The sequence below is a fragment of the Alligator mississippiensis genome, chromosome 2, assembly GCF_030867095.1.
Source record: "Alligator mississippiensis isolate rAllMis1 chromosome 2, rAllMis1, whole genome shotgun sequence".
NCBI classification, from domain to species: Eukaryota; Metazoa; Chordata; order Crocodylia; family Alligatoridae; genus Alligator; species Alligator mississippiensis.
This window is the reverse complement of record NC_081825.1, coordinates 197735102-197760272: the sequence shown is the minus strand read 5'-3', so window position 1 is coordinate 197760272 and position 25171 is coordinate 197735102. Positions and strand designations below refer to the sequence as shown.

The window sequence follows — 25171 nt, the reverse complement described above, 5'->3', positions numbered from 1 at the left end:
CAGGCTGAACTCGGGGCAGGCGGCGGTGGTAGGGGGGCGGGGGCGAAGCTGCAGTCACTTCAAAATTCATCATAGCCCTGCTCCAGCTGCCCTTCCACCTACCCTGAGTGCAGCCTGGCCCAGCCCCCCACTTGAAAGAGCCTGGTGCAGCTGTGGTAAAAAAAATAAAACAGTGAAAACTAAGAACTGACATATTCCAAGGGGTGTGCTTTGAGTCTGGGGTGCCTCAAGTCCAACATGTTTGAGAGCTACTGCTTTAATTGAACAGTCAACATTTGTTAGTAGCAACTTGTTGGGGTTCTGGTGCTATGTTGTTCTTAAGTAGCTGATGCTGTTACCGGGAGTGTCCCCTGAATGTGAATTATAGCAGTATTTCCTCTGGGAATGTTTTTTCTTATGACATGGTTGCTCTTACCTGGGACTGCTGCAAGTAAGCATTGAATATATTGAAGGTGCATTAATACATTAAGGAAAATATCTAGAACTGAAATAATTTATCAAAGAGCTTTCAAAATTTCTATCGTTTCCTGTGCCCTACTGTCACATTTTTTGCTAGCACCCAAAGTGGTGCAAACTCTTTGACTTCTCTGCAGCTACACTAAAATTTAATCTGGCCCACACTGTAACAGTAGTTTTTCTCTTTGACGATATAATAGAGGTATTGTTTTATCTCTCTCTCTCTCCGTTTTGAAGTCCTCCTTCTTGAGTCCTTTAATTTTTCTTTTACAGTTGCATTGACAGTTTGCAGCTTTAGGCTTAGAATAGAAATTTATCCAAAATATTTCTTAGTTGTAAGGTTCCCCTTCACCCCCCACCCCTCCACCTCCCTTAGGGCATTTTTTTTCAAAACCTTTTTCTTAGAGTTTTGAGAAACGACAAGACTGAGGAATTTGAAGTATTTGTCTTTGTTAGTTATTTAACAAAATAAAAATGGCTCATTGTATCAGAACATTGTACATTTCCTTCTTTGTGGTTGCTCAGAATAACACTGTCAGCAGCTGTTTGCATGTCGGACCATGACTTTTATATACTAGTTAGATGTCAGACTTTAGTTATCCTACCAAAAAAAAAACCGTATTTCAGTGGGTTTTCGTTCTTTCTTAAGCTAGCAAGTCAAAAGAGAAAAAATATTATGCTTAACTCTGATTAATATTGCCTGTAGCAACTGACATTTGCTGTTTGTTTTGTATTTTCCTCCTTTTGAGAATAAAAGTAAAATTTTATGATGGACTTGAACCCTGCAATAAATTCCTCTGTGATGCTGCTTACTCCTTGGCAAAACAGGTGCGTGCTCTCTCTCTCTCTCTCTTTTTTTAATATCAATGTGGTGCCTACTAGTTCCAGAAAAAGGTGAATTTGTGTTCGTGTGAACTGCTAGCTGACTTCCTTGGAGAGTGAAGTACCATTTTTTTTTTTTTTTTTTTTTTCCCCTGTGGATAATGTTGGTGCAGGCTTCCCACAGTCCCCAGACAATGTACCTCTACCCTGACATGGGGATTAATTCTAAGGCTGGGAGGGTTCACGCTCCTTGTTTCTCTGAGATTGCCAACAAAGGTGTTGAATCTGATATGGGGGCCTGTTCGAAGGGACTGGAACTGAGGCCACACACATCTCGCACAAACCACTGTGAGCAGAGAGCAACAACCTTTGGCTAGATTTGATTTGGCATCTGTGAAACCCTCTAGGTCCCATTAGCACTTCTCTTCCCTCCCCCATTTTCCTGAGAAGCCTGAGCTGTTTTCTGTATTTTATAGTGCCAAGGAGATCTTTTGTTTCGTTGGGAACTGAGGCAGACGTGCTATGGTAGCTGATGTATAGAATAAAGAATGGAAAGACTGTAAGAAAGAGCAGCTGTACTCCACTAAATCCCATTTGACATTACAGTTTATTAAGCCATATTTCTTTATAATATTCTAACTTGTGATTATCATGCCTGATTTAGGTAAATGTAAGTTGTGTGGTTTCTAAAATCAACCATTCTAGAAAATGAACGACTGTTTTTTCTGGTAAACCAGTTCCTTTGTGAGGAGAGACTCTGCTCTACATCAGAGTGCTGGGAGCCAGGGCTTCCAGTTCTAGTCAATCGGCAATGGGCTCATGATGATGATGACAGCTCGTTTGAATTATTTAGAAATTGGACTTTTAAAATATTTGTTTCTGAAGGTTGCTTTAAACAGTATGTCATGGGATTGTTCACTTCGGAGAACTTTTCAAAAAGCATCTGCTGTCTTGATTTGTGTTTTTTTGTTTTTTTTAAGAGCCTTTCCAGCAAGAAAGAAACTGAATATTGGAGGGGGGAAACCTTTAAATCAAATATATACACACAATGCTCTCATGTCCACAAAATAAAGAGCACCTTTTCCCCAAACTCTAACTACAGTATTTCTGTAGTTTCAGTGTTCAGACAATTTTTTCAAGTTGGTTGTGCTGCTCTTGACGACTCCTCATATTAGTGCCTTCAAATTCTTTTTTACCCGCAGGGGTTCATGTGGCAGCAATAATGCAGGTAAAGTGACCGTGTCAGAGCCAATTACATATTAATGTACTGTGTGTAATAATTATTTTCTAAAGTTTGTGACAAGCCGGCTTGCTTTGTGGCTTGCAGTCAAGTTTGCATCTGGTTAGAGTATTTGAGTGGGAAATATGAAATGTTATCAAAAACTATTTGATATTCAGACACAAACTAAGGGAAAGTCGGGGAACTTTTGTTGGGAAATCTGCCCCAAATGCTGTTGTTTAAGGCCTGGGAGCCTTGCCATGGCAGCCAAATGCTCCTGTCTTGCCCTGCATGCAATCCAAAGTGGGAAGCAGGCAGGGAGCAGCTCCTTCCATCTCCCCCAGTCTGTGGGATGTGGGAAGCAGATGGCCCCATGCCTTCTCTAGACTGGAGACCGCAGTTTCAGGAAGGCACCAGAGCCTTTTCCTTCAGCTGCACTCCTGATAACTAGGCAGAGTTAAGCTGAGGGGAAAGTGTGCAGATGTTCAGTCTCCTGGGAGAAGCTCTCTTAGGAGCAATTTTAACCAGGGTCGTTCACTGGTTATTTTTCTCTTGGAGCAGCCATTTTTGCTCTGGGAGAAGAAGCTTCCAACATCTGTACACCTTGGATTCCTACTAATAGAACAGTAATTCTCTTTATTCAAAACTGAATGTGTTTTTGTGTGTGTGTGTGTGTGTGTGTGTGTGTGTGTGTGTTCTCAGCTTACCGTGCTATAAACTTGAATTGAGAGATCTTTGAAACAGGCTCAATGATCCCTGTGCCCAAATAATGCCAACCTCTATTACTTTTCTGTTTTTCACATCTTGTTTCTGCTCATTTATGCTCTTTTTATCTTCCAAATGTAACCTCTGAAAAGTAGAGATTTGGCATGTTATTCTAGAGTGCTGAAATTACTTGGACCAGTAGGTCTCGTTGAAAGCCAGTGGGACTTAGTCTTGCAAGTGTGTCAGTCACTCTTGATAATGAAACTTGGATTCTTAGGACATTTTGGTGCCTCTGAAAACATTTTTCTCTTTGTCGTCTTATTTGTAAAGTGACTTGGGGAGAAGTTTTGGAGCTGGAGGAAGTGAATTCATGTCACGGTGTTATTAGTCATGTGAATTTCTGCCTAGAAATCCACTGGAATTGCAAAAGAGCGTGTTATGTAGGCACTGATTAAGCCTAAAAAGGCTTCAAAATCTGTTTGGCTTAAGAATTTTTAAAAGCATTCTGAGCAATGGTGTGGACCAGGCACTCTCCTCTGGCCTGAACTGGTCTCAGTGGTGCCATTCCTGGGCTTTGAGAAGTTCTGCTAAAATTTTAGGCTGCCCAGAGCTGAATTGGCAACATGTCCCCTAACTATCTTTGAAAGTGGATAGAATTTTTAGTGAAGCTTACCCTAGGGGTGGATCAGGCTTTAGATTGGCTGAGTATAGAAATAAGGACTGATTGGTACAGGATTCATATGGAAGGTTTTCTCTCTTTCTTTCTGCCCTTCCAGCAGAGAGAAATAAAAATGATGAGAGGTCTAGAAAACATGATGTATGGGGAAAGGTTGGAAAAACTGGAGTTATTTAGTGTGGAGAAAAGAAGATTGATCAAGAATTTAATAAGCTGTCAAATCCAAAGAGGGTTGTTGCCATTAAAATGTATAATGTCCCAGGGAATGTGACAAGATGTAATGGACTTAAATGGCACCTAGGAAGATTTAGGTTGGGTATTAGGAAGAATTTTCTAACTGTGCATGGTAAAAGAATTGGAACAGGTTAGCTAGCAGGAAAGCTGTGGGATCTCCATCACTGGAAGTGTTTAAAGACAGGTTGGGCAAACATTTGTCTGGGAGAATAGCTGTAGTATTGCATACTGCAGGTGCGGGTAGGCAACACCTTTTTATATCCAAGACTTACCTTGACTAAGCAAGGACAGCAACACGTGGGCATAAAGGAAGCCAGTTGCATCCCCACTGAATGAGAGATGCCCTGACCTGAGAGAGCAGGATAAGCAGGGTGGTTGCATCCTGTTACAAGCGCTTCTCTTTCTCATTCAGTCCATAGACTCGGAGCCAAGATGCTCTGCATGGGATATCAAGTGTACTATAGCTTATCATTCAGGCACTATGATCTCCATCCTTATAGTTGTATCTAATGCATTGGTGCATCTTTGTTGTTATGCAGCACAACTTGAGGAAGAGATTTAACCTATAATCTAATTTTTCAGGGAGGATGATTGTCTTGGCTTTCCCCAGTGGATGATATTTGCTTATGGGAGGCTTAGTCAGACTTGTGACTTATCTTGTGGTGATGGAAATAGAGCATACGGATTTCCATAGGTATTTCTAACTAGTGTTTCATCCATAAAAAATTTTGCAAGTGTCCCTGGCAAGAGGGAGTGGTGAGAAACAGGCTTACTCAAAGCCTTTTGTCTGTCAGTTCCTGTGCCTTTTATCCTGTGCTCAGACTCTTGTAGCCATGCAAAGGTGAGTGTGTGACTCAGATTCAAGTGCTAAAAATACACCATTTAAAATATACTTTAATAAATCGGGTAATTCAGTAAGATTTTAAAGAGCATTTCTTCAAGGAGGGCGTATAATCTTATGGTAGATTAACACAGAAGTATCCCTCATTGTTATCTCAGTTGTGTGAAAAGACTTTGGTTGGTGGTGGTTGTTTTGTTTTGTTTTTTTAAAGGCTAAATAATAATCTAGTTTGTCTGAGTGCTTCATTGCATATATGCTGGAAGGCTTCAATTGTTGAGGCTCTTGTATCAGTAATCTGGTTACATTTTGCCAGGTTTTGTTAAATTCTTAGTATTTGAGTATTTTTAGAATGTGTAATTTCCCACTTTTACATGCGTCCTTCCTCTTAAATCTTTTCAATGGAATGACATCTCAAGAGAAGTAGGGATTGTTGCAAAGAGATTGAACTAGTGATTATGTGACCAAATCCAAACCTTGTCCTTGTGTATCATCTTGTGGGTTGATGTCAAGAGGGGCATCTCTGATTTCCAGATTAACTATGGGAAGCGGGAGATAGGATGTTCATTTGAGGGCACTTGGATATGGAACTTTAAAATCTGCATTAGGCCAAGAGATCTGGAGCATGTGGGTGATGATGTGTTCTGAGACTTCTGTGTCATTTACCTCTTCCCCTGCTTCTACTTTCTCCCCAGCTTTTCATTAGTGTGTGCATGATCAGGAGAAGTCAGTGTAGATGCAACCATGAGCTAAACTTTTTTTTTTTTTTTTATAAGTATTCAAAGGTTATAGAGATAAGTGCATACTTTATGTTATCAGGAAATCTCAAAGAATTGGTTTGTTTTCAAGATAAGAGCTCTGACTGGCTTTGTGCTAGCAGGCATACCCTTCCTGCCGTGTCCTATAATAACAATACTCATCTGTTCCTAACCATAGTGAAGGAAAGAACACCACTATAATTAGAAAGCTGCTTCTCCTAGCAGTTTTCTGTATGGTTCCCAAGGGTGTTTTGTTTTTTTTTATTTAAAATACCATGCGCTGTCCAAGATTGATTTCACTGTTGTCTTCCAAAATAGTTGATTTTAAGCTCTATCGTAAAAGCAAACAATTCTAATTAAAAGAGAAATAATTTAAAAAAGTTAAAAGAAAATTGCCTAACTGTGTAAACAATGAAAAACAGTAAATGGATGGAAGTCTACCTCAAAAAACCAAAATACATGAAACTGCCATACGACTTAAAAAAAAACAAAAAGCCGCTATGAATTCTTAATACAAACCTTCTAGGATGCTAATTGGGAGAATCAGGCAGCAACCTGAAGAAACCTTGTTCCTCCAGTTTATGCAAGAAGAGGCAGCAAAAGCTTCTTGTCACCCTGGGCTCTAAACAAGTGGATGCATGTTGTAATCTAGGGGTTTGCAACCTACAACCCATGGAGCCATGTGATCTGTCCTATAGACTTAGGTCTTCAGCAGTACTTGTAGGGCTTCACTGCAATGCCAGTAGGTGCTTCCCTGTTGTTACCGCAGGGAAAGGCAGCAGGCCACACTTTCCTGTGGCAGTAGTGGCTGAGTCCTAGTATCCACTCATCTGCCTGTCACTGACCTGAACTGGGTCATTTTGACCCACAGCCTAAAAAAGTTGCCAACTGCTGTTCTACTCTTTTCTATAAGGTCTTGTATGACTTTGTCAGACTCATGACTGTCTTTCTGCTGTTGGTAACTTGGATTGTTTTGGAGCAGTGGTTCTTTTAACTTTCTGACTCATAACCGGATGTAAATAATATGGGGAGGGGGAGTTACAGGTAATGCATATATAATAATATGCATACAGAAATTCCTAGGATCAGGTAAAAAATGTGATAATCATATTGTGAATTTTGTCTCTCAATCTAAATGACAGATTTTTTTTTTTTTTTTACAAATTGAAAACAGTTGGTGGAACATTAATGGTCAATAGCGAAGTCAATGCTGTACCAAGAGGGAAATTTAGTGTCTTGAAGAGCATATTGTAATGCAAATAACATGTTACTTTTCTTGTAAAGACTTTGGCTGGAATTTTCAAAGGGCTCCTTTCAGCTCTTTAGAAATTCTAGCCTCCATACTGAGCTAACTAGTGCGATTTGATGTTACCAGTTCAGCATTTAGTAGGCCCAGTGATTTCACCAGAGGAGGAGCAATTGCAGCATAGAAGGTTAGTGTTTTAGCTATAAATGGAGGGAATTCTCTTTTGTGCCTTCAAAAAAAGAGGATGAATGGGAGAGCAGGAGGAAGAACTTTTTAATGAGGAAGATGTGTGATTCCATTTGAGGAGAACTAGTGGAAGGAAGGAAAAATCAGAATTTGTAATCATGTGTCCATATTTGGAGTGGCTGTTTCTTTACAGATCTGGCAGCTGCTACTTTCTTGAATTCTGTTTTCATTCCAAAAATGCCTGTTTAACACTTGTATTTTTTACCACAGCTTCTGTCAAGTCTTGGATGTTTCCTGTTTTGTGTAGTTTTCACAGCATGCATAGTTTTAATATTGCTAAAGGAATAAGCAGAGTATCTTGTTTAGCCTCCCATAAACTGGGCTGAACTTCCATTGAACATTGAGGTGAACTAATCTGACTGGTTATGTATTAGTAAGAGCTCACCTTCACTACAATATTTCATTGTTAGGGCACAATCTTGAAAAATCATGTCAACTAACATATTGAATGCGATTTTGCAGTAAGGTGGACAGGGACAGGTCTTGTTTAATATTTATGTCAGCTAGTTATGAGTCAACCTATGCCTCCATTAATATAGTGCTTCTAGGAAATGTTTTAACTAGAGGTGCACCAATACATTGGTCCGATATTGGTTTGGCACCGATATAAAGAAAATGGGCTGTATTGGAAATCGGCCTGATATGGTCGATAATTTGGCTGATAAATGCCCGTGCATGCGTGCAGCTGGAGTGCAGCACATAGACTTCAAGAGCTGTGTGCAGCTGGTAAATCTGTTGTGGTGGGAGGGGAGTGAGGGGGCAGATCAAGGCCACAGCAGTGAGGGAGAGAGTGGGGCTGGGGCAGGCCCTGCCCGGGTGGGGTGGGCATGGGATGGAGCTGTGGCTCGTCCGGGGGGGCATGGAGAGGAGGGGGTGGTTTCTACTGCTGCACGCTCCCCGGGAGGGAATGGACTTTTACAACAGGCTGAGAAAGGGGCTGATAGAAGGAGTCTGGTGAACTGTTTGGGGGCCCATTTATCAATGTTTGCCAGAAATTTAAGGTTGGTAAAGAAACGGGAATCATTGGAAATGGGGAAGAAAGGCACAGCTCAGCTGTGGCAGTGAAGAGGAAGTCCTAAATGTATGCAATGTCACAGTTCACAATGATTCGAAAAAGTGTTGGCACTGATGGGGACTGAGCATAATGGGCACTCCCATATATCATATTCAGATGGGCTGCATTAACTTAGCACCAGGGTAGAGTGTAAGGGTGGAGACTTGTCCAATGCACTGCAGGCAGCCCCCCCCGAGAGTCTAGTATAGCCTCCCAGTGGGAGAATCTTAGCATCATGCTTTATTTTTATGCAGATGAGAGATTTCTCCCTAGCTTGTGCCTTTGGGCTAAGGGCAAGTGCATCTTTGGGGTATCTGAACTCCAAGGCCTCTGGGCTTTGGGCCTGCATGTAGGATACCTACCATGCGTTTGGGACTATCTGAAGCCCCAGGCTGAAGAGTCTGGGAGGTAAGGTACTTGCTGGTGGTAGCACCAGACAGACTTGAATGGTTGAGCTTTGCTCATTTGATCGATTTGAAACTGACTCGGCTAATTTGGCCCCAGACATGAAATTCATAGAAGAAACCAAAACAATGCCCCCCACCCCCCAAAAAACCAAAACCAAAAAAAAACTGGCAGGGGTCAGAGCTTGTTGCAGCCTCTCTGAGTGCTGGCTTGGTATTGCAGTACCTCCAGGCCCTGTGTTTGCTCCCTCCTGGGGGAGTAACTGCCATTTATTTAATTAATTAATTAATTTATTTTAAGGGACGGGGACCGCCCCCCACACACACACACCATCTGCTTTTTTGCCCAATATGAGCTATGTGTTTTATTGTCATGCTCAACATTGGCTGTATTTAATCAACTTCCTAGTCAGTTTCTAGTAGTGATCACATGGTGCTTTTGTCAGCAGTTTAATAATAGACAATATATTTAATGAGGTTTTCTTGTATATGAATGTAAGACAGAGTTTTTTTCTTCCCATGTTGATTGTGGTGTGGGATCTCATCTTGTATTTGATTAAATACAGTATTTTAAGGTCAAAGTCTTATTTTTAGTGGAAATGGGAATTTCATAAGTAACTTCTATATAGGATGCATATGGTAGTGTTTTTGTACTTAAAACATACATTTTGTTTAGAGTCTATGCTATATGTAATGTGACCTTCCATTCAAAACCAGAATATATAAAGAAGATGTACATCAAGACTGAATGAGTGGAATCAATAATACCCAGTATCATATGCATTTAAAAAAAGAAACTGTGCTTGGCAGGTTGTAAAACAACTTACTTAATGAAAATCAATACGGGGCTTTTTTAATAGTTGTTGTTGTTGTTTTGGATGCCTTTATTTTGGGCAGATGGGATTCTATATCAGAGCCAATGGATAAATGATGGTGGCAGAGTTAAAGACCCTGACTGGTCAACCAGTGACTTCAAAATATTTGCTTTCATTTTTATAGGGGTCTTGTGGTAACCAGGGATGCCTCAAATTTGTTGTTACTACATTACAGAATGAGCATGAGCTGATGCTCCTCCCCTCATGCTCTTCAAAGATTGCTCTAACTGGTATGCAATAAGATGTTCCTATTCAATATTCAGTCTTGCTTACGGGTGCACCGATAGAGATTTTTGGGGGCTGATACTGACAGTTGAGTTTTAAGGAGACATATCAGCCTATACCGAACTGATTTCTGATACAGCTGTGTGCAGCTGGTAAGTCTGTTGTGGTGGAAGGGGATGGGGGAGGGAAGGGGCATGGGGGGGGCAGATCAAGGCCCCCATGGTGAGGGAGGGAGTGGGGCTGGTGCTGCCCAGCCAGGGTGAAGTGAGGCACAGGATTGGGGTGGCGGCTCTGGCTGCTGTATGCACCACGGAAGGGCACGGGGGTGGGAGGAGTGTGCCCCCATGATCTGGGCGGGGAAGGCTGCAGCTGTTGACTGGGGCTGGGGCTGCGGCTGCACTGGGCTCTTTCTGGTGCATGGGGGTGAAGGATGGTTGGGCTGGGACTGCGCTTGGGGCAGGTGGCAGCAACACTGGGAGGTGGGCTATGGGGTGGCTGCAGCTACCCCAGACTTCACCATAGCCCCCCTGTAGCTCCCCTCCCAGTGCCACTGCCACCTGCCCTGAGCGCAGCCCTGGCCCAACCCTCCCTCTCCTCCACAGGCCAGGTAGAGCCCAGCACAGCCCTGGCTGCAGCCTACCCTGGCCCCCACACAGATCTGGGGGCACCCCCCCCTTTGCCCTCCCGGGGTGCATGCAGCAGTGGGAGCTGCCCGACCCCGCCCACCTGGGCAGCGCCAGCCCCACTTTCTCCTTCACTGGGGGGGCTTGATCTGCCCCCCCATGCTCCTTCCCTCCCCCTCCCTGTCCACCACAGTAGACTTACCAGCTGCACACAGCTCTCCACGCTGCCAAGTTTTGCTCTGCACTGCCTATGTGCTGCGCTGCAGTTGCACGCATGCATGGGCATTTATTGCACAAATTATTGGCCGCATCAGTTCGATTATTCAGTACAGTCAGTTTTCTTTATATCAGTGCTGATCCGATACCGAACCAATGTATCGGTGCACCTTTAGTCTTGCAGTATAAAAGTAAAGAAGTGACACCATAGTACATTAATTTTTTTTTTTAAAGTTGCATTGATGACAAACAGGCAAGTTTGTTCTTTTTTTTTTTTTTTGAAGACTGGTTTGGTTACAAGGCATTTTATTTACTTACCAATGTATGTGTGTGCCATAAAGAACCATATTTTGACCGTGGGTATAACCCTGGCAAGGACTTGTATTGGAATATTTGCAGGTGGCTCCTGTCCAGACATGTGCTCTTGTTCCCATGTTGTCTCCTAGTTGGATGCCATAGAATGATTAGCGTAGCTCAAATCTGCTGTATGTTACTCAGGTCTTTCAGCACTAATTTTATAACTAACTAAGGCCAACTTGTGTCACTAGAGCCAAAAGTGGCATAGTCAGCCTCTGTTTGTGGCACTCGGCAGATGTGGCAGAGAGCAGAGTGGCAAATTGAGCAGGGCACAGTGCTTAATTTGTGGCAAGCCAGCCAAAAAACATTGGCCTGTGGTGAACTAGGAACTGCACTACCACAAAATGTTTCCATGCAAAACACATCTAATACGCAGCTAATAATAGTGCCAGATAGACTAATTCAAACACTATCACATATTTGGACCAGCTGTTCTAGTTATGAGAGTGGCTATTTTGCAGGTTTATTTGAATTAATTTTTTCAGTTTCTAAGTTTTTTAATTGAAATGCTTTTCTTAATGGCCAGGAATCCATTTTTAGTAAAAAAAATTGTTTTTTGGAAATGTAAAACATTTGTTGACAAGTATTTCTATGAAGTCACAGAAATTTTGGGGATTGATTATATAAAGCAGCCATTCATTATGCAATTTTGTTTTGAAAAAAGGAATTTTCTAAAGAACTGTGCAAAAAGAAAATGGGAGCCCGCTTTTTGTAACTGTGTTTGTGTGCAATTATAGTTCATAAGTAAGTTTTTTATATAGTACAGGGTTTGTGAACTGGGGGTATGCATACCCCCTAGGCATACCCCTAGGCGTACAGGCAGCTCTTTGAAAAAATTATCAAGGCTCACATTTGCGAGAGCCCGGCAGGACAAATTATGCTGAGGGGAAACCAGCATGGGTTCGTAGTAGGCAGATCGTGCCTGACTAATCTAGTCTCTTTTTATGACCAGGTTACAAAACGCCTGGACGCAGGAGTAGGGGTGGATGTCGTATACTTAAACTTCAGGAAGGCTTTTGATACGGTATCCCACCCCATACTGGTGAACAAGTTAAGAGGCTGTGACTTGGACGACTACACAGTCCGGTGGGTGGTGAATTGGCTAGAGGGTCGCACCCAGAGAGTCTTAGTGGATGGGTCGGTTTCGACCTGGAAGGGTGTGGGCAGTGGGGTCCTGCAGGGCTCAGTCCTTGGACCGATACTCTTCAATGTCTTCATCAGCGACTTGGACGAGGGAGTGAAGTGTACTCTGTCCAAGTTTGCGGATGACACAAAACTGTGGGGAGAAGTGGACACGCCGGAGGGCAGGGAACAGCAGACCTGGACAGGTTGGACAAATGGGCAGAAAACAACAGAATGCAGTTCAACAAGGAGAAATGCAAAGTGCTGCACCTAGGGAAGAAAAATGTCCAGCATACCTACTGCCTAGGAAATGACCTGCTTGGAGGCACAGAAGCGGAAAGGGATCTTGGAGTCCTAGTGGACTCCCAAGATAAACATGAGTCGGCAGTGTGACGAAGCCATCAGAAAAGCTAACGGCACTTTATCATGCATCAGCAGATGCATAACGAATAGATCCAAAGAGGTGATACTTCCCCTCTATCGGGCGCTGGTCAGACCGCAGTTGGAGTACTGCGTGCAATTCTGGGCACTGCACTTCAAGAGAGCTGCAGATAACCTGGAGAGGGTCCAGAGAAGGGCCACTCATATGGTTAAGGGCTTGTAGACCAAGCCCTACGAGGAGAGACTAGAGAACCTGGACCTTTTCAGCCTCCGCAAGAGAAGGTTGAGAGGTGACCTTGTGGTTGCCTATAAGTTCATCACGGGGGCACAGAAAGGAATTGGTGAGGTTTTATTCACCAAGGCGCCCCCGGGGGTTACAAGAAATAATGGCCACAAGCTAGCAGAGAGCAGATTTAAACTAGACGTTAGGAAGAGCTTCTTCACAGTTCGAGTGGCCAAAGTCTGGAATGGGCTCCCAAGGGGGGTGGTGCTCTCCCCTGCCCTGGGGGTCTTCAAGAGGAGGTTGGATATGCATCTAGCTGGGGTCATCTAAACCCAGCACTCTTTCCTGCCTATGCAGGGGGTTGGACTCGATGATCTGTTGAGGTCCCTTCCGACCCTAACATCTATGAATCAACCCTTTAACTACTATATGTACAAAGTATATATGTCAGTAAGCTTGCTGAATGTGCCATCAGTAAATTCAAATTGTCCAGTATATATCAGAGCTTTATAACCAGGTCAACAAGGATATGGGCAGAAACCCCTCTGGAAAAGGTCAAGGTGTAGTTATTTGAATATCCAAATAACTACATCTTGACCTTCAGTCCAGGGGGGTTTCTGCCCATATCCTTGTGTGTATGTGTGACAATTTCTTGTCTCCATCTTGCCAGCATACGTTGTTGTCTTTCCTCTTTTTTGTGCCAGGTGGGATATGAGGAAACTCAAGTATGTCTAAGTGCAAGTCTTCTGGGCACTGTATCATTTGCTTGGGCACAATGGAACAATTACCCAGATTTTTGCCAGAATGCTCAGAGAGGCAGTCTAGAAGGTATAAATACCTTTTCCTATGACAATTCTTCTAACAGGAGGTTTACCATGACACAGTAAAGAACTCTTACATTTGGAAATTTGTAAGCAGGTTAAGAAGGATGTGGGCAGAAATCCCTCTGGACAATTGTAAGACTATTTTGGGGTTGATCAGAAAGTTTTTGAAGGAATTATGATGTATGAAGTGCATATGCCAGCAGGTTTGCTGAATGTGCCATTAGTAAATTCAGATAACTATAGATGCACAGATAAGCCCCTGAGGCCACCTGAAGTAATAATTTTAAGACAATGTAGATAATATCAGAACTGATTAGGCAATTCCTTTGTCCCATGATTCCAGGCACCACAAAACATGTATATTGGTTCTTAATGGAGCAGCTTAGACTCTACCATGGTTGTGGAAAGTAGCTGTTTTTACAAGACTGTCCTGTTAAAATTACATGAAGTTGAAGTTTGTCCTAGAGGACAGGTTTGTGGTTTGTTTTACATTATAAAAAAGCCCATCAGTCAAGTGTATTTGAAGATAGTCAGGTGGGAGGTTCTGGGCAGCCTCTGTCAACAGCATCAATTTTAATCGCTACATTGTTGAGCCAAGTTTCATTTTAGTGTGAACTTTTCATCTGAAACTTTTTGCTGCCCTCTGATATTTAGCTGCATCTTCCTTAGCACTGTAAAGGTGGATGGAGACTGAAATCTTACAATCCTGTCAGTATCTGTAAAGACAAGTAGCCCTTTGTGATTTTCTGTCTAAACAGGTAGGTCTGCCCTAAGAGAAGATGCAAACACTATTCTAATGAACAAGAAGAAAAAGCCGATGAAGAGGGGAACAGTTGTAGACTGTCCACTTAGATAATCTAACTGTGTCAACCACTTGCATTCTAAACTGTTCCAATTTTGCATATTAATCTTATTCTTCTTCACATGGTGTTCTTTTAAAACAACTAATTTCTACAGTTTCTTTTGTCAACTTTACATCCGAGTCTGGGAGCGCGGGATGGGCAGCTGGGGCTGGGATCCTGCAGAACCAGTGCCCGTTGCAGGGACATGTGGGGGGCGGATCATGGCTCTACCCTGGCCCTGTGCTGCCACTGCCCCAGGATTCCAGCTCTGCCCACATGCAGCCTCATTCCATCTGCCCACCCAAGCATTCCCTGCTCATGGGAGTCCCAGGCTATTCTCTGTGGGGGGATCATACCCATCCACCTGCTCCTTCTGGTGCCCCTTGTGGTGGGTGTGGGGAGGACAGGCCTGGGGCTCGGTAGGATAAATTTCCCCCCTTCTTCCCCCCCCCCGCCCTGTAACAGCTCACCAAAACTCCTTAAGTGACCCTCCAGCCCAAATAATTGCCCACCCCTACCTTAGAGCCTGTGTATTGTCTGCAATGTATAGCCAGCAGTCAAGCACCTAGAATCATACAGTACCTGTGTGCCTATATAATACAGGCCCCAATCTCTACCTACTCCTGTAACATACTGTATTTCATCATACTGAGGCATGTTAAGATATATTTTGAAATGTGCTGACCTGAAATGAACTGCAAGGAAGATGTACTCTTTTTTAGAGGCTACATGTGTTCCCTGTGATAGTAGGAGATCTGTTAACTCATTTTCTGGAATCACCAGCTAATCTGATTTTTGCTTTAAAAGCTTAAAGGTGAAGCCCACATTTGAAATTGGAAACTTCCATGAAAGGAAGAATTTACTTGCTTAATAAATGTTTTTACTTGAAGAACTTTTAACTCTGCTGTAACTCAGATCACTAACCAGAGCTTATGATGATTTTTTTTCCGCCCTTCCTGTTTGATGGGATAAGTAGAAGGAAGCTTGTGAAAAGAAAAGCAGGATCTGGCCATTGTAAATGTCTTAACTGTCATGAGGATGAGGATATGAAACAGTTTGGATACTTGGGCCCTCATAGATGTTACAGTTATGGTGTAATTAATGTGTTTTTGTAGAACTATAAGATTTTAATTATTTTTGTAAAGAGAGCTATAATCTAAAATTTCATCTTTACCTGGAGAGAGATGTTTTCCTTTTCTGGATAGTTTCTTTTACATACGTTTTGAGCAGTGCCTCCTCAGTGATGTCATGATATTGCTGTTTGCTCCAGAATAAAATGGTTTCAATTGGTTTGCAAGACTGATCATCTTGAATGAATAATCCAATTAACAGGAGCTGCCTGGCCCAGAAGAGTGTTTTCCCCCCCCCCCCCCTCTTCTAAATGTATGCTACTTGTGGCTTAGAGAATCTGGTGCTTGTGGGAGGTGGTTTCAAAATATAGGAGAAAACTTGGCTTCTAAGTGGTTTTCTTCTCTCTCAAATATATGGAGGAAACAAAAAACAAACCAGTTTAGTAAATGTCTGTGTTTTTCCCCAAATTACTTAAAAGCTGACATTACATCATGCTAGGCAGACATAACTATAGAAACTCGTAGGTGTGTTTTAGCTTCCTGCCTTAATTTTAAAAGCCTGGCTTCTAGAAAGTTACGTTTTTTTTTAATTTTGTTGCGGGGGGGAGGTTGGAGGAGAAAATAAAGATCTGGGGTGTCATTTAATTTTTCTTTGACTTTTTTGACAGTGACAGCTTTTGTCTAAGCCTTTAGATTCACCTGCATTTCAATTATTTTTTAGTGTTTGCAAAAATGCTATTATTACTTAAATTTTCCTGTTGATTCTCTTCCTCTGGATGATCCTCTTGTTTATTATATTTCAGTGAACTTTTGTCTTTATTCTCTCTTCCCAAATGTCCCAATTCATAGCATCCATATTTTGTAAACATGCCTAGATAAATCCCCCACTGCTTTTTATAAAGAAATGCATAAATAAAAAAGCATCTAGTTACCCTGCTTAACCTATTTAAGGTATTTTTTTTAAAGCTTCTGACACTGCAAATTTGTGGATATTTAAATATGTGGGCTTAAATTTCCCAGATTCTGTATGATTTATGTACATATCATAAGAAGGGGGGAGTGGGGATCCCTGATCAGGACAGCACTTAAAGTAGCTCCCTAGAAGTAAAAAAATTACTCATTTTTCTGAATTGAGGCCATTATTAAGTAATTCCTAAGGAAATAAAATTTTAAGTTTTACCAACTGGCTGTTAATGGTGCACCTACAATGTCTTGTTGTATGTCCAAGGTATTTCAAGGGATGTGACAGCATGCTGTGAAACGTTAGTGTTGTTGTATGGCGTAAAGATTTTAAGCAATTTTTATTCAATCCAGAAATGTTATTTTAAATATTACTGTAAAAGTACAGAACAAATTCCACCAGTTCCAAAATCAACTTCCTTTGCTACTTAATTACTATGTGCAAGATAATAAATGAGGGTTTGAAATAAGGGTTTTTCCCCTGTATAGCAGGTGTTGCTGACATTGCTGAATTTATTTAAAGCATGTGATTTCATGCAATTCTGTGCGATTGTTGTAGCGGCTGTCAACAGCTGCATGCTTATCTCGCTAATTGTATTCTACTAAGATGGCAAAGTTTATTTTGGGAGGATTTTTTTTTTTTTTAAAGCAAGTATTCACGGGAGCTACTCTAGAAAGACCTTGGCTCCAAGGATTGGTTCACTTTTCTTTGGAAAATGCAAAAGCTTTAGATAAGGTTGGGCCCCACAGGTCTCCCCTTTACAGATGAAATTTACCCCTCTGCAGTCCTCTTTAAATATTCAAAACACTCTGATATTTAGAGGTTTTCGAGTGGTCCTTTGCATGAGTTTTTCATCATGTGGTTCACTGTTTAGGGGCATTTTTACAATATACCTTTTGAAGTGTACTAATTTAACTTGTAGGTATAACTATTATAGTGATATCTTGGACAGAGAAGAAAAAACTAAATTATGTGCATGTGTGTGAATTGGAGAACAATTGAGATCTCAGATTACAAACTTTACTTTTTAGCTCAAAATTTCTCTACTTGGAAATATTTGTTGGTGCTTTTGCTGGCTTTATACAGTAATGTCCCACTTTTTTTCATCTGTCTAGGAAACATGAGGAAAATATGCCATCAAATCTCTTGTGCATGTTAATTTTGTATGGAATATTTTTGTATTGTACATTGGTGACTACTAGCTATATAATTCCTTGGAAGTACACACTATTGAATTGTAATGCAGTGTTGTTTTTATTTGTTATATAGCATTATGCCAGTATATTCAGGCCTCTAAAATCCGAGGTGGTGCCGGCCGTTTCATTTCAAGTGCAGCAGAAGGTAAAAAAAATTAAAGAAAAACAGCATAAACTTTCTAGTTCTTCTGATATCTCCTCTTCACTGGCGTTTTTGTGGCCTTTGACCTCTTAACTTTGTAGAGTCTTTCTTTACAGATGACTTTTTGTAATTGATGGATGAATTTTCACTGTTTCAGAGAAGAAGGCTTTAAAAAACCCCAAACCCTCAAAATATTTAGAAGTGATGTCACTTGTCTGTTTTAATCTCTTTGCATCATCTTTGTGTGCCTTGTCTGTGCTTTTCTTTAGTAATAAATGCAGATTAGGTCTTGCTGTGCTACATTTGAGTTGCTTCAAATCCTGCATGGAGCTTATAAGGCTTCTGCTAATAAGCAGAAATAAACCCAGTAACCGTAGACAAATTTGAGAATTGTTCATTTCATGAAAAGCACAGATAACGTTTGTACGCAGTTATTGACGGTGCTAATACTTTTCAATCTAATTACATGCTAACTAACTCTTTTGCGTTTTCTGTTTCTCTTAAAGGAATGTGCGCACTTAATTCGCTTATCTTCACTTCTGCTTACTGACATTTTCTCTAGCCTTGTAGGGAACAGCTTGGAAAGAGAATGAAATTGTTGAATTTGGGTTTTTTTCTTTCACTTTCAGGGGAGAATTTTGAACAAACTCCATTAAGACGCACATTTAAGTCCAAAGTTCTTGCTCGTTATCCTGAGAATGTAGAATGGAATCCTTTTGACCAAGATGCAGTGGGAATGGTCAGTATCATGTCAAGTGGTTTGTTTGCTTTTTTCCCCTTTTTTTTTTTTTTTTAAATAATACTATTCACTTAGCTGGACATACTTAATTGTTATAGTTATTTCTGTGATGGTATATATTGATAGTGGCAAAATAAAAAGCTACAGTTAATCAATATGTTGCTGTATGTAAATCAGGGGTGAGCAATTATTTGGGCCTGGATGCCACATAGGAAGTTTTGATGAGTTGTCCGGAGCTGAGTCGGCATCCCCCCACCCCTACAACAATTCACCACAACTCCCTATGTGTGGTGGGGCTGTGGGTGGGCGGGGAGCAGTGTTTGGAAACGGGGTGGGTGGGTAAGGCTAGGATCATGAGGTAAGGTCACAGAGTAGTGACAGCGCAGGACCGGGACCTGGGCCCTGGGTAAAGCCAAGATCCATTGCCTGCATGCCCCCGCAACAGGTATGAGTTCCACGGACAGGGGTGTGTAGGAAGTGGATTGCAGCCTTGCCCTGGGCTCCAGCCCCACGCTGTCACTGCCTCACAATCCCAGCCCATCTTGGGGGCAGCTCCCCACACACCTCACACGCATGTGTGTGTGTGGAGGGACAGCATGTGCACATGTGGAGATGGGGACTGCCTGGGTGCTAGGTCCTGGGAGCTGGCTGGGGGTGAGAGGAGGGAGAAGAGGACAGGTGGTGCGTGCAGCAGAGCTTGTCTGGGTGATGCAGCCTGTGGCACTCCATAGGGGCCAAGCTCTGCCTGCTTTTGCCCAGGGCAGCCCATGCTGCACTCCTGCCCACACCCTCTGGCCCCAGACCCAGCCAGCGTGCACAGCTTACTGGTGGAGCTGCTCTTAGTGTGGTTGCAGCTGCCAGGTGCTGCTCAGCTCCCTTTACATCCAGCAGCAGCTTCTCTTTCTGCTCCTGCCCCTGCTGCATCACTCTGGATGGGGAGAAAACAGTGTGCGGGGTTACAGCTCCAGCTCCTGGCTGTCTTCCACCCTGTCAGGTGGGTGGGGCAGTTGGAAGGGAGCCGGGAGCTGGAGCCGGAGTCGCGTGTGCAGGGGCAGGAGCAGAAAGAGAAGTTGCTGCTGGATCCAAGGGGAGCTAAGCAGCACTTGGGCAGCTGCCGCCACACTGGGACCTGGTAAGCTGTGTGTGCTGGCCGTATCCGGGGCAGGCGGACGCGGCTGGGAGTGCGGTGCAGGCTGCCCTGGGTGGGGCTTGGCCACATGTGGAGCACCGCAATGGGCCTGATCCAATTGATCGGTGGGCTTGCTCTGCCAGCCTGATCCAATCTGCACAATACCAGATCCAGCCCACAGGCTGTTTTGCCTGCCTCTGCTCTAAAGTATGCAGGCTTAATTTTTTAAAGGGACAAATCCCATCTTTTTTAATACTGTAAAAAGATTTTTACCACTAGCAGCTTTTTTTTGCCACTTATTCTGTGGTATTTCAGAGAGAAATAAATAGAAATCAGTCTCTTTTGGTTAATGATCCTTTCTTTTTCTTTGTTTCTCTGTTCCATGGCATGGAATTTAATCACTTACTTAAATTTTAAAAGTAATATTCATGATAAAAACACTTCATGTATACAGGTTGAATTTTCTGTTTCTGTTAAATGACAAAAATTCTGTGGACTTTGGTGGTAATCAGATGTGGCTTTTATTTTGAATGCTTCCATTCTGTATAATTGAACTTTCATTTTAATATGTTCAGTATATTATATTAGTATCTTAATATTTTACAGAATATGTATGGAGGGAAATGAGATGTCATGCCAGCCCACAGCTTTTTAAATTCTGTCTTAGCCTAAAATTCTGGGGGGGAAAAACAAGCAAAATGAAATTGGCATGTAATCTTTCCCACTTTTTTCTTCCTTTTTTTATAGCTCTGTATGCCAAAAGGGCTTGCTTTCAAGACCCAAGCTGATTCCAGAGAACCTCAGTTCCACTCATTTATAATCACCCGTGAAGATGGCTCACGGACATTTGGGTTTTCTCTCACGTTTTACGAGGAAGTTACCAGCAAACAAATCTGTAGTGCAATGCAGACTTTATATCATATGCACAATGCTGAATATGACATTCTTCATACTCCATCCACAAATGACAAAGATATCTGTGGAAGCACAGATGACTGCAATGGCAGTTCTGTATCAAAGCTCCAGCGTTTTAACTCATACGATATTAGCAGAGACACACTGTATGTCTCTAAGTGCATTTGTTTGATTACTCCTATGTCTTTCATGAAGGCTTGTAAGAAAGTATTAGAGCAACTCCATCAAGCTGTGACTTCGCCTCAGCCACCACCATTACCATTAGAAAGTTACATCTACAACATTCTGTATGAGGTTCCTCTTCCTCCAGCAGGGAGATCCTTAAAACTTTCAGGTGTTTATGGACCAATTGTCTGCCAGAGGCCAAGCACCAGTGAACTGCCACTATTTGACTTCCCAGTTAAAGAAGTTTTTGAGTTACTTGGAGTAGAAAATGTGGTTCAGCTCTTTACTTGTGCCCTTCTGGAATTTCAGATACTGCTTTATTCACAGCGTGAGTACTTTTGTTCTTTTTTCTGAGAGTTTAATGGCATTAGTTTTTAATAAAGGTTCAAGTAAATAGCTTTAATAAACTTTCATTGGCATGCCACTGCTGTCAACTAGATCTAATTTCAGGCTTGTTCGGAGGTAAAGGTCCTTGGTAGCTTTGAACATTATGTGCTTTGTTCTGATGCCTAGCTTTAGGCATTCCAGATCTTAAATTTGTCCTTTTTGATAACATCCCAAAGGTACGGAAACCACATAAAGCAAACCCTAGAGTAGTCTAGGCTGTTGATTTACAACATAATCTGAGCCAGCGTGGTCCTTACCTTCAAGAAAGGGAGGAGGGATGACCTGAGGAATTATATACCAATCAGTCTGACGTCCATCCCTGGAAAAATCCTAGAGAAGATTGTCAAAGGATCCATCAAAATCAGACTAATGGAAGGCAAGCGTCTGAATGCCAGCCAACATGGCTTTGTGACTGGCAGGTCTTGTCTTACCAACCTCATCTCCTTCTGTGACCAGGTAACACATGCCTGGACAAGGGAGATGACATGGATTTCAAGAAAGCCTTTGACCTAGTTCCCCATGATGTCCTTGTGGTTAAGCTGGGGAACTGTGGCCTTGATTATTTTATGGTCCAATGGCTAAGTAACTGGCTATGGGGTTGGACCCAAAGAGTTCTAGTTGATGGGAACAAATCAACGTGGCGCAGGGTGACCAGTGGAGTCCCTCAGGGCTCGGTACTTGGGCCGGTACTCTTTAACATCTTCATTAAGTATCTGGATTCAGGAGTCGGGTGCAAACTGGCAAAATTCTCGGATGACACCAAATTGTGGGGGAGGGCGGTCACACCGCAGGACAGGCTGCAGATACAGGCTGACTTGGACATGCTTTCAAGGTGGGCTAACCAAAACCTGATGGCCTTCAATGTAGAAAAGTGTAAAGTGCTGCACCTTGGTAGGAAGAACCTTCAACATACTTACAGGCTTGGCCGTGCTATGCTCACTAGCACCACGACCGAAAGAGACTTGGGGGTCTTGATTGACCACAAGATGAATATGAGCCACCAATGCAATACTGTGGCTAGAAAAGCAAAGCAAACTCTGGCGTGCATCCACCAATGCATCTTGAGCAAAACCAGGTAAATCATCCTCCCACTTTACTCAGCCCTGGTGAGACTGCAGCTGGAGTACTGCGTCCAGTTTTGGGCCCACCACTTCAGGAGGGATGTGGAAAAGCTTGAGTGAATCCATAGGAGAGCCACTCATGTGATCCAAGGCCAGGAGGGCAGGCTGTACAAGGAGAGGTTGAGGGACTTGGGACTCTTCAGTCTGGAAAAGAGAAGGCTCAGAGGGGACTTGGTGGCGGCCTACAATTATATAAGAGGGGTACATCAGGAGCTGGGAGAACAGCTGTTTACCAGAGCTCCCCAAGGGATAACAAGGTCTAACAGCCATAAACTCTAGGAAGGCTGACTTTAGAATAGACACAAGAAAAAGGTTCTTTACGGCACGAGTGTCCAGGGTCTGGAACAAACTCCCCCCAGAGGTGGTGCAAGCACCTATTCTGGACTCTTTAAAAAAAACAAACAAACCATGTGGATGTTTGTCTTGCTGGGGTCACTTGATCCCAGCTGACTTACTGCCTATGGCGGGGGGGGGGCTAGACTTAATGATCTCAAGAGGTCCCTTCCAGCCCCTAATGTCTGCAATAATCTTCTGGTTTCTAGTGTTTTTTCCCCATCAAGTTATCATTACAGTAGGTAGAATGTAAATTTAAAAAAATATATATGAAATGACTGAAGTCCATCCTGCCTCTTCGGAAAACTCCTTATGCACATCTACCATATTCTACATGTACAACACGGTGGTCAGTTATACAAAGTAATAAGAATCCAGGGGATCTTGAAATATTAGAATGTGTATGTACTAAGCTGGTGTGTGTGTGTTTTATAATTTGGAACTGGGCATGAATTGCACATGGTCAGATCATTAGTAAACTTACAGTACTATTGCACTGAGGTAATACATTTGGAATTGTTATGCTATGTTAACTACTTCAAGTTGATGACATTATGTGGGTTTAGAAAACTATAATTTTTCTGCTTACTGCAACTTCTTAATTTGGAGGTAATTAAAATACACATCCAGGAGGAAAGTTTCTTCATCTCTGGCTCAGAAATGGGTTGCATGTCTTTCTCACCCTCACTTCCAGTTTCAACCAGTAATTCCCCAAAAAAGAATTTATATATGTTAAGGCTGTCTGGTAAGTAGTCCTAGAGATGTGTTGAGTAACAGATGTATGTAGGTGTGGTCAGTTGAGATGAATGGAAGAGAAAATACTTCTGCTGTGAAAGGGGTTCCAGACAAAGTCCACCTTTTCAGGCAAGCATTAATGCATCTGCACACCTCAGCTGATAGACTTTGCTTTCTCCTCATTTCCTAGGGTAGTTTAACCGTTCTTGGACTGAATCTTGGTATGAACAAAGGTTGAAATTTAAAGAGAATTAATGGTGCAGCAGGAAACAAGGGCAGCAAGGACTTTTTGTTTAGAACAGAACTGATTGTGGTAATTTTGCTTATGAGTTGTTGTTTTTTTGGGTGAGGGGTGAGTTTACACCTGAATTACACTAGATAAATTGTCTTCACTTACTGCAGGATAAATCACTGCAAAACACCTGACACCATGGTAACTCCTCATGCCCTTCCCCTTCCCCCCCAGCCAGCTGTACCCCTATCTCAATTTAATCTGATTGCTTGTTAATACTCTGTGTCCATGAGAGTGTCTTTGTGAGCTGTGCTGAGTAGCTCCTTGATGTGTAGATCAGGTAGAATACCTTCCCTGGAGGTGTCAGATGGCCAGCAGGGAGACAAAAAAACAGAGGACCCAGAGGGACACTCTTCCATCTTCAGCTCCCTCTGTGCAAAAATAGTTTGTTTCCTACCTATGGGGACTCTTTACCACCTTGTACCATCTACACTTTTCCCAGAGCCTGACAAAGGGACTGTGATCCTGAAAGCTTGCAGAAAAGGACGTTTTTCTTGCCATTTCCCAGTTGGTCTAAAAAGATCATTTTGGAACCAAGAATTCTAGTTTTTTGTATGTTTTTTTTTTTTTTTTGTCTCAGACCAACATGGCTATCTCATACCACATTACTTCTCATTTGATTTTGGCTTGTGTATACCCTCAGCTGCTTTAAGGTCATGTAAACCAGATACTAGCTCTTTATTTTAAATATTGGGAGTTTCCCTTTTTAAAGCTAAAGGGTTTTTCAGTAGTGTCTTCAGCTTTCCCATAACATGATTTGAAACATCATGTTGGAAGATACATCAGCAGGGTGACTGAGATATCATAGAAAATTTGGGTTGGAACATCTCAGTTAAATACAAGGATCAAAGAGGGGTGGTATAAAAATTGTATGGCACTGTCATGAATTGGAGATACTCTTTAAAAGCTTGATTTGATTCCAGCTTACAGGGACAATCTCAGATTTCAGATGGAGAGTGAGAGTGTGTAAAGAAAGGCAGTAATTTTAGGGAAAGAAAATATTCAGTAGCCTGAATTATGGAGACAGTGCACCTGTAACAGATATGCCCACAATGATCCTCACAACTTGATCTAGAGTTTCCAGCTTCTCTACATCCTTTATTTTTAGAAGCAGATCATAGCTTTGTGAAGCTTGGTGAATGCGCTGCTGCTGCCCAAGTGCGCAACTGCTAAACTACACATCTGAATTTGACTTTGAGAAGGAAGATGCTATTAACCCTCCTGCCCCCAGCTCCTCATTCTTGCACATGTATATAGCTTGAGTCTTGAATGTCCATGAATGCTTTCCAGCCCACTTCTGTAGAGGCAGGAGTTTCTCAGCAGGTCAGTTGAACCATCTGAACTTCCTTATACTTCTCTGCATTGAACTGTTGGCCCTCCCCAGTTCTTCCATTACTGATTTTTAATAGAGTCTATAAAAGCTGTGAGAGGGCTTGCTAGGGCTGATTATATATTTTCATGCACAGAAAAGATTAATTTGGGCATAATGATGATGCCTACCACAGCAGTAACTGTGTAGTCAAAAATTGTTTGGAAAGCGTATTGCCCGTATGCAGTTATCACTTTTAAAAAAGCTTCTCAGCCCTCAGTGTTTAATTTGGACATCTGGAAATAACTAGGACTACAATTTTTTTTTTTTA

General features: G+C 42.3%; 1 protein-coding gene across 3 annotated transcripts in view; it reads left to right on the top strand.

Annotated features, from left to right (window-relative positions):
* Positions 1-25171, top strand: part of DENND5A (DENN domain containing 5A) — a 100307-nt gene that overhangs the window by 16821 nt on the left and 58315 nt on the right. For all 3 annotated transcript variants that reach the window (XM_019476839.2, XM_014602341.3, XM_059722669.1), the window contains exons 2-4: positions 17647-17718; positions 18345-18454; positions 20331-20991. In XM_019476839.2, the coding sequence (XP_019332384.1) occupies positions 17647-17718; positions 18345-18454; positions 20331-20991 (843 nt within the window). The remainder of the gene's footprint in view (positions 1-17646; positions 17719-18344; positions 18455-20330; positions 20992-25171) is intronic.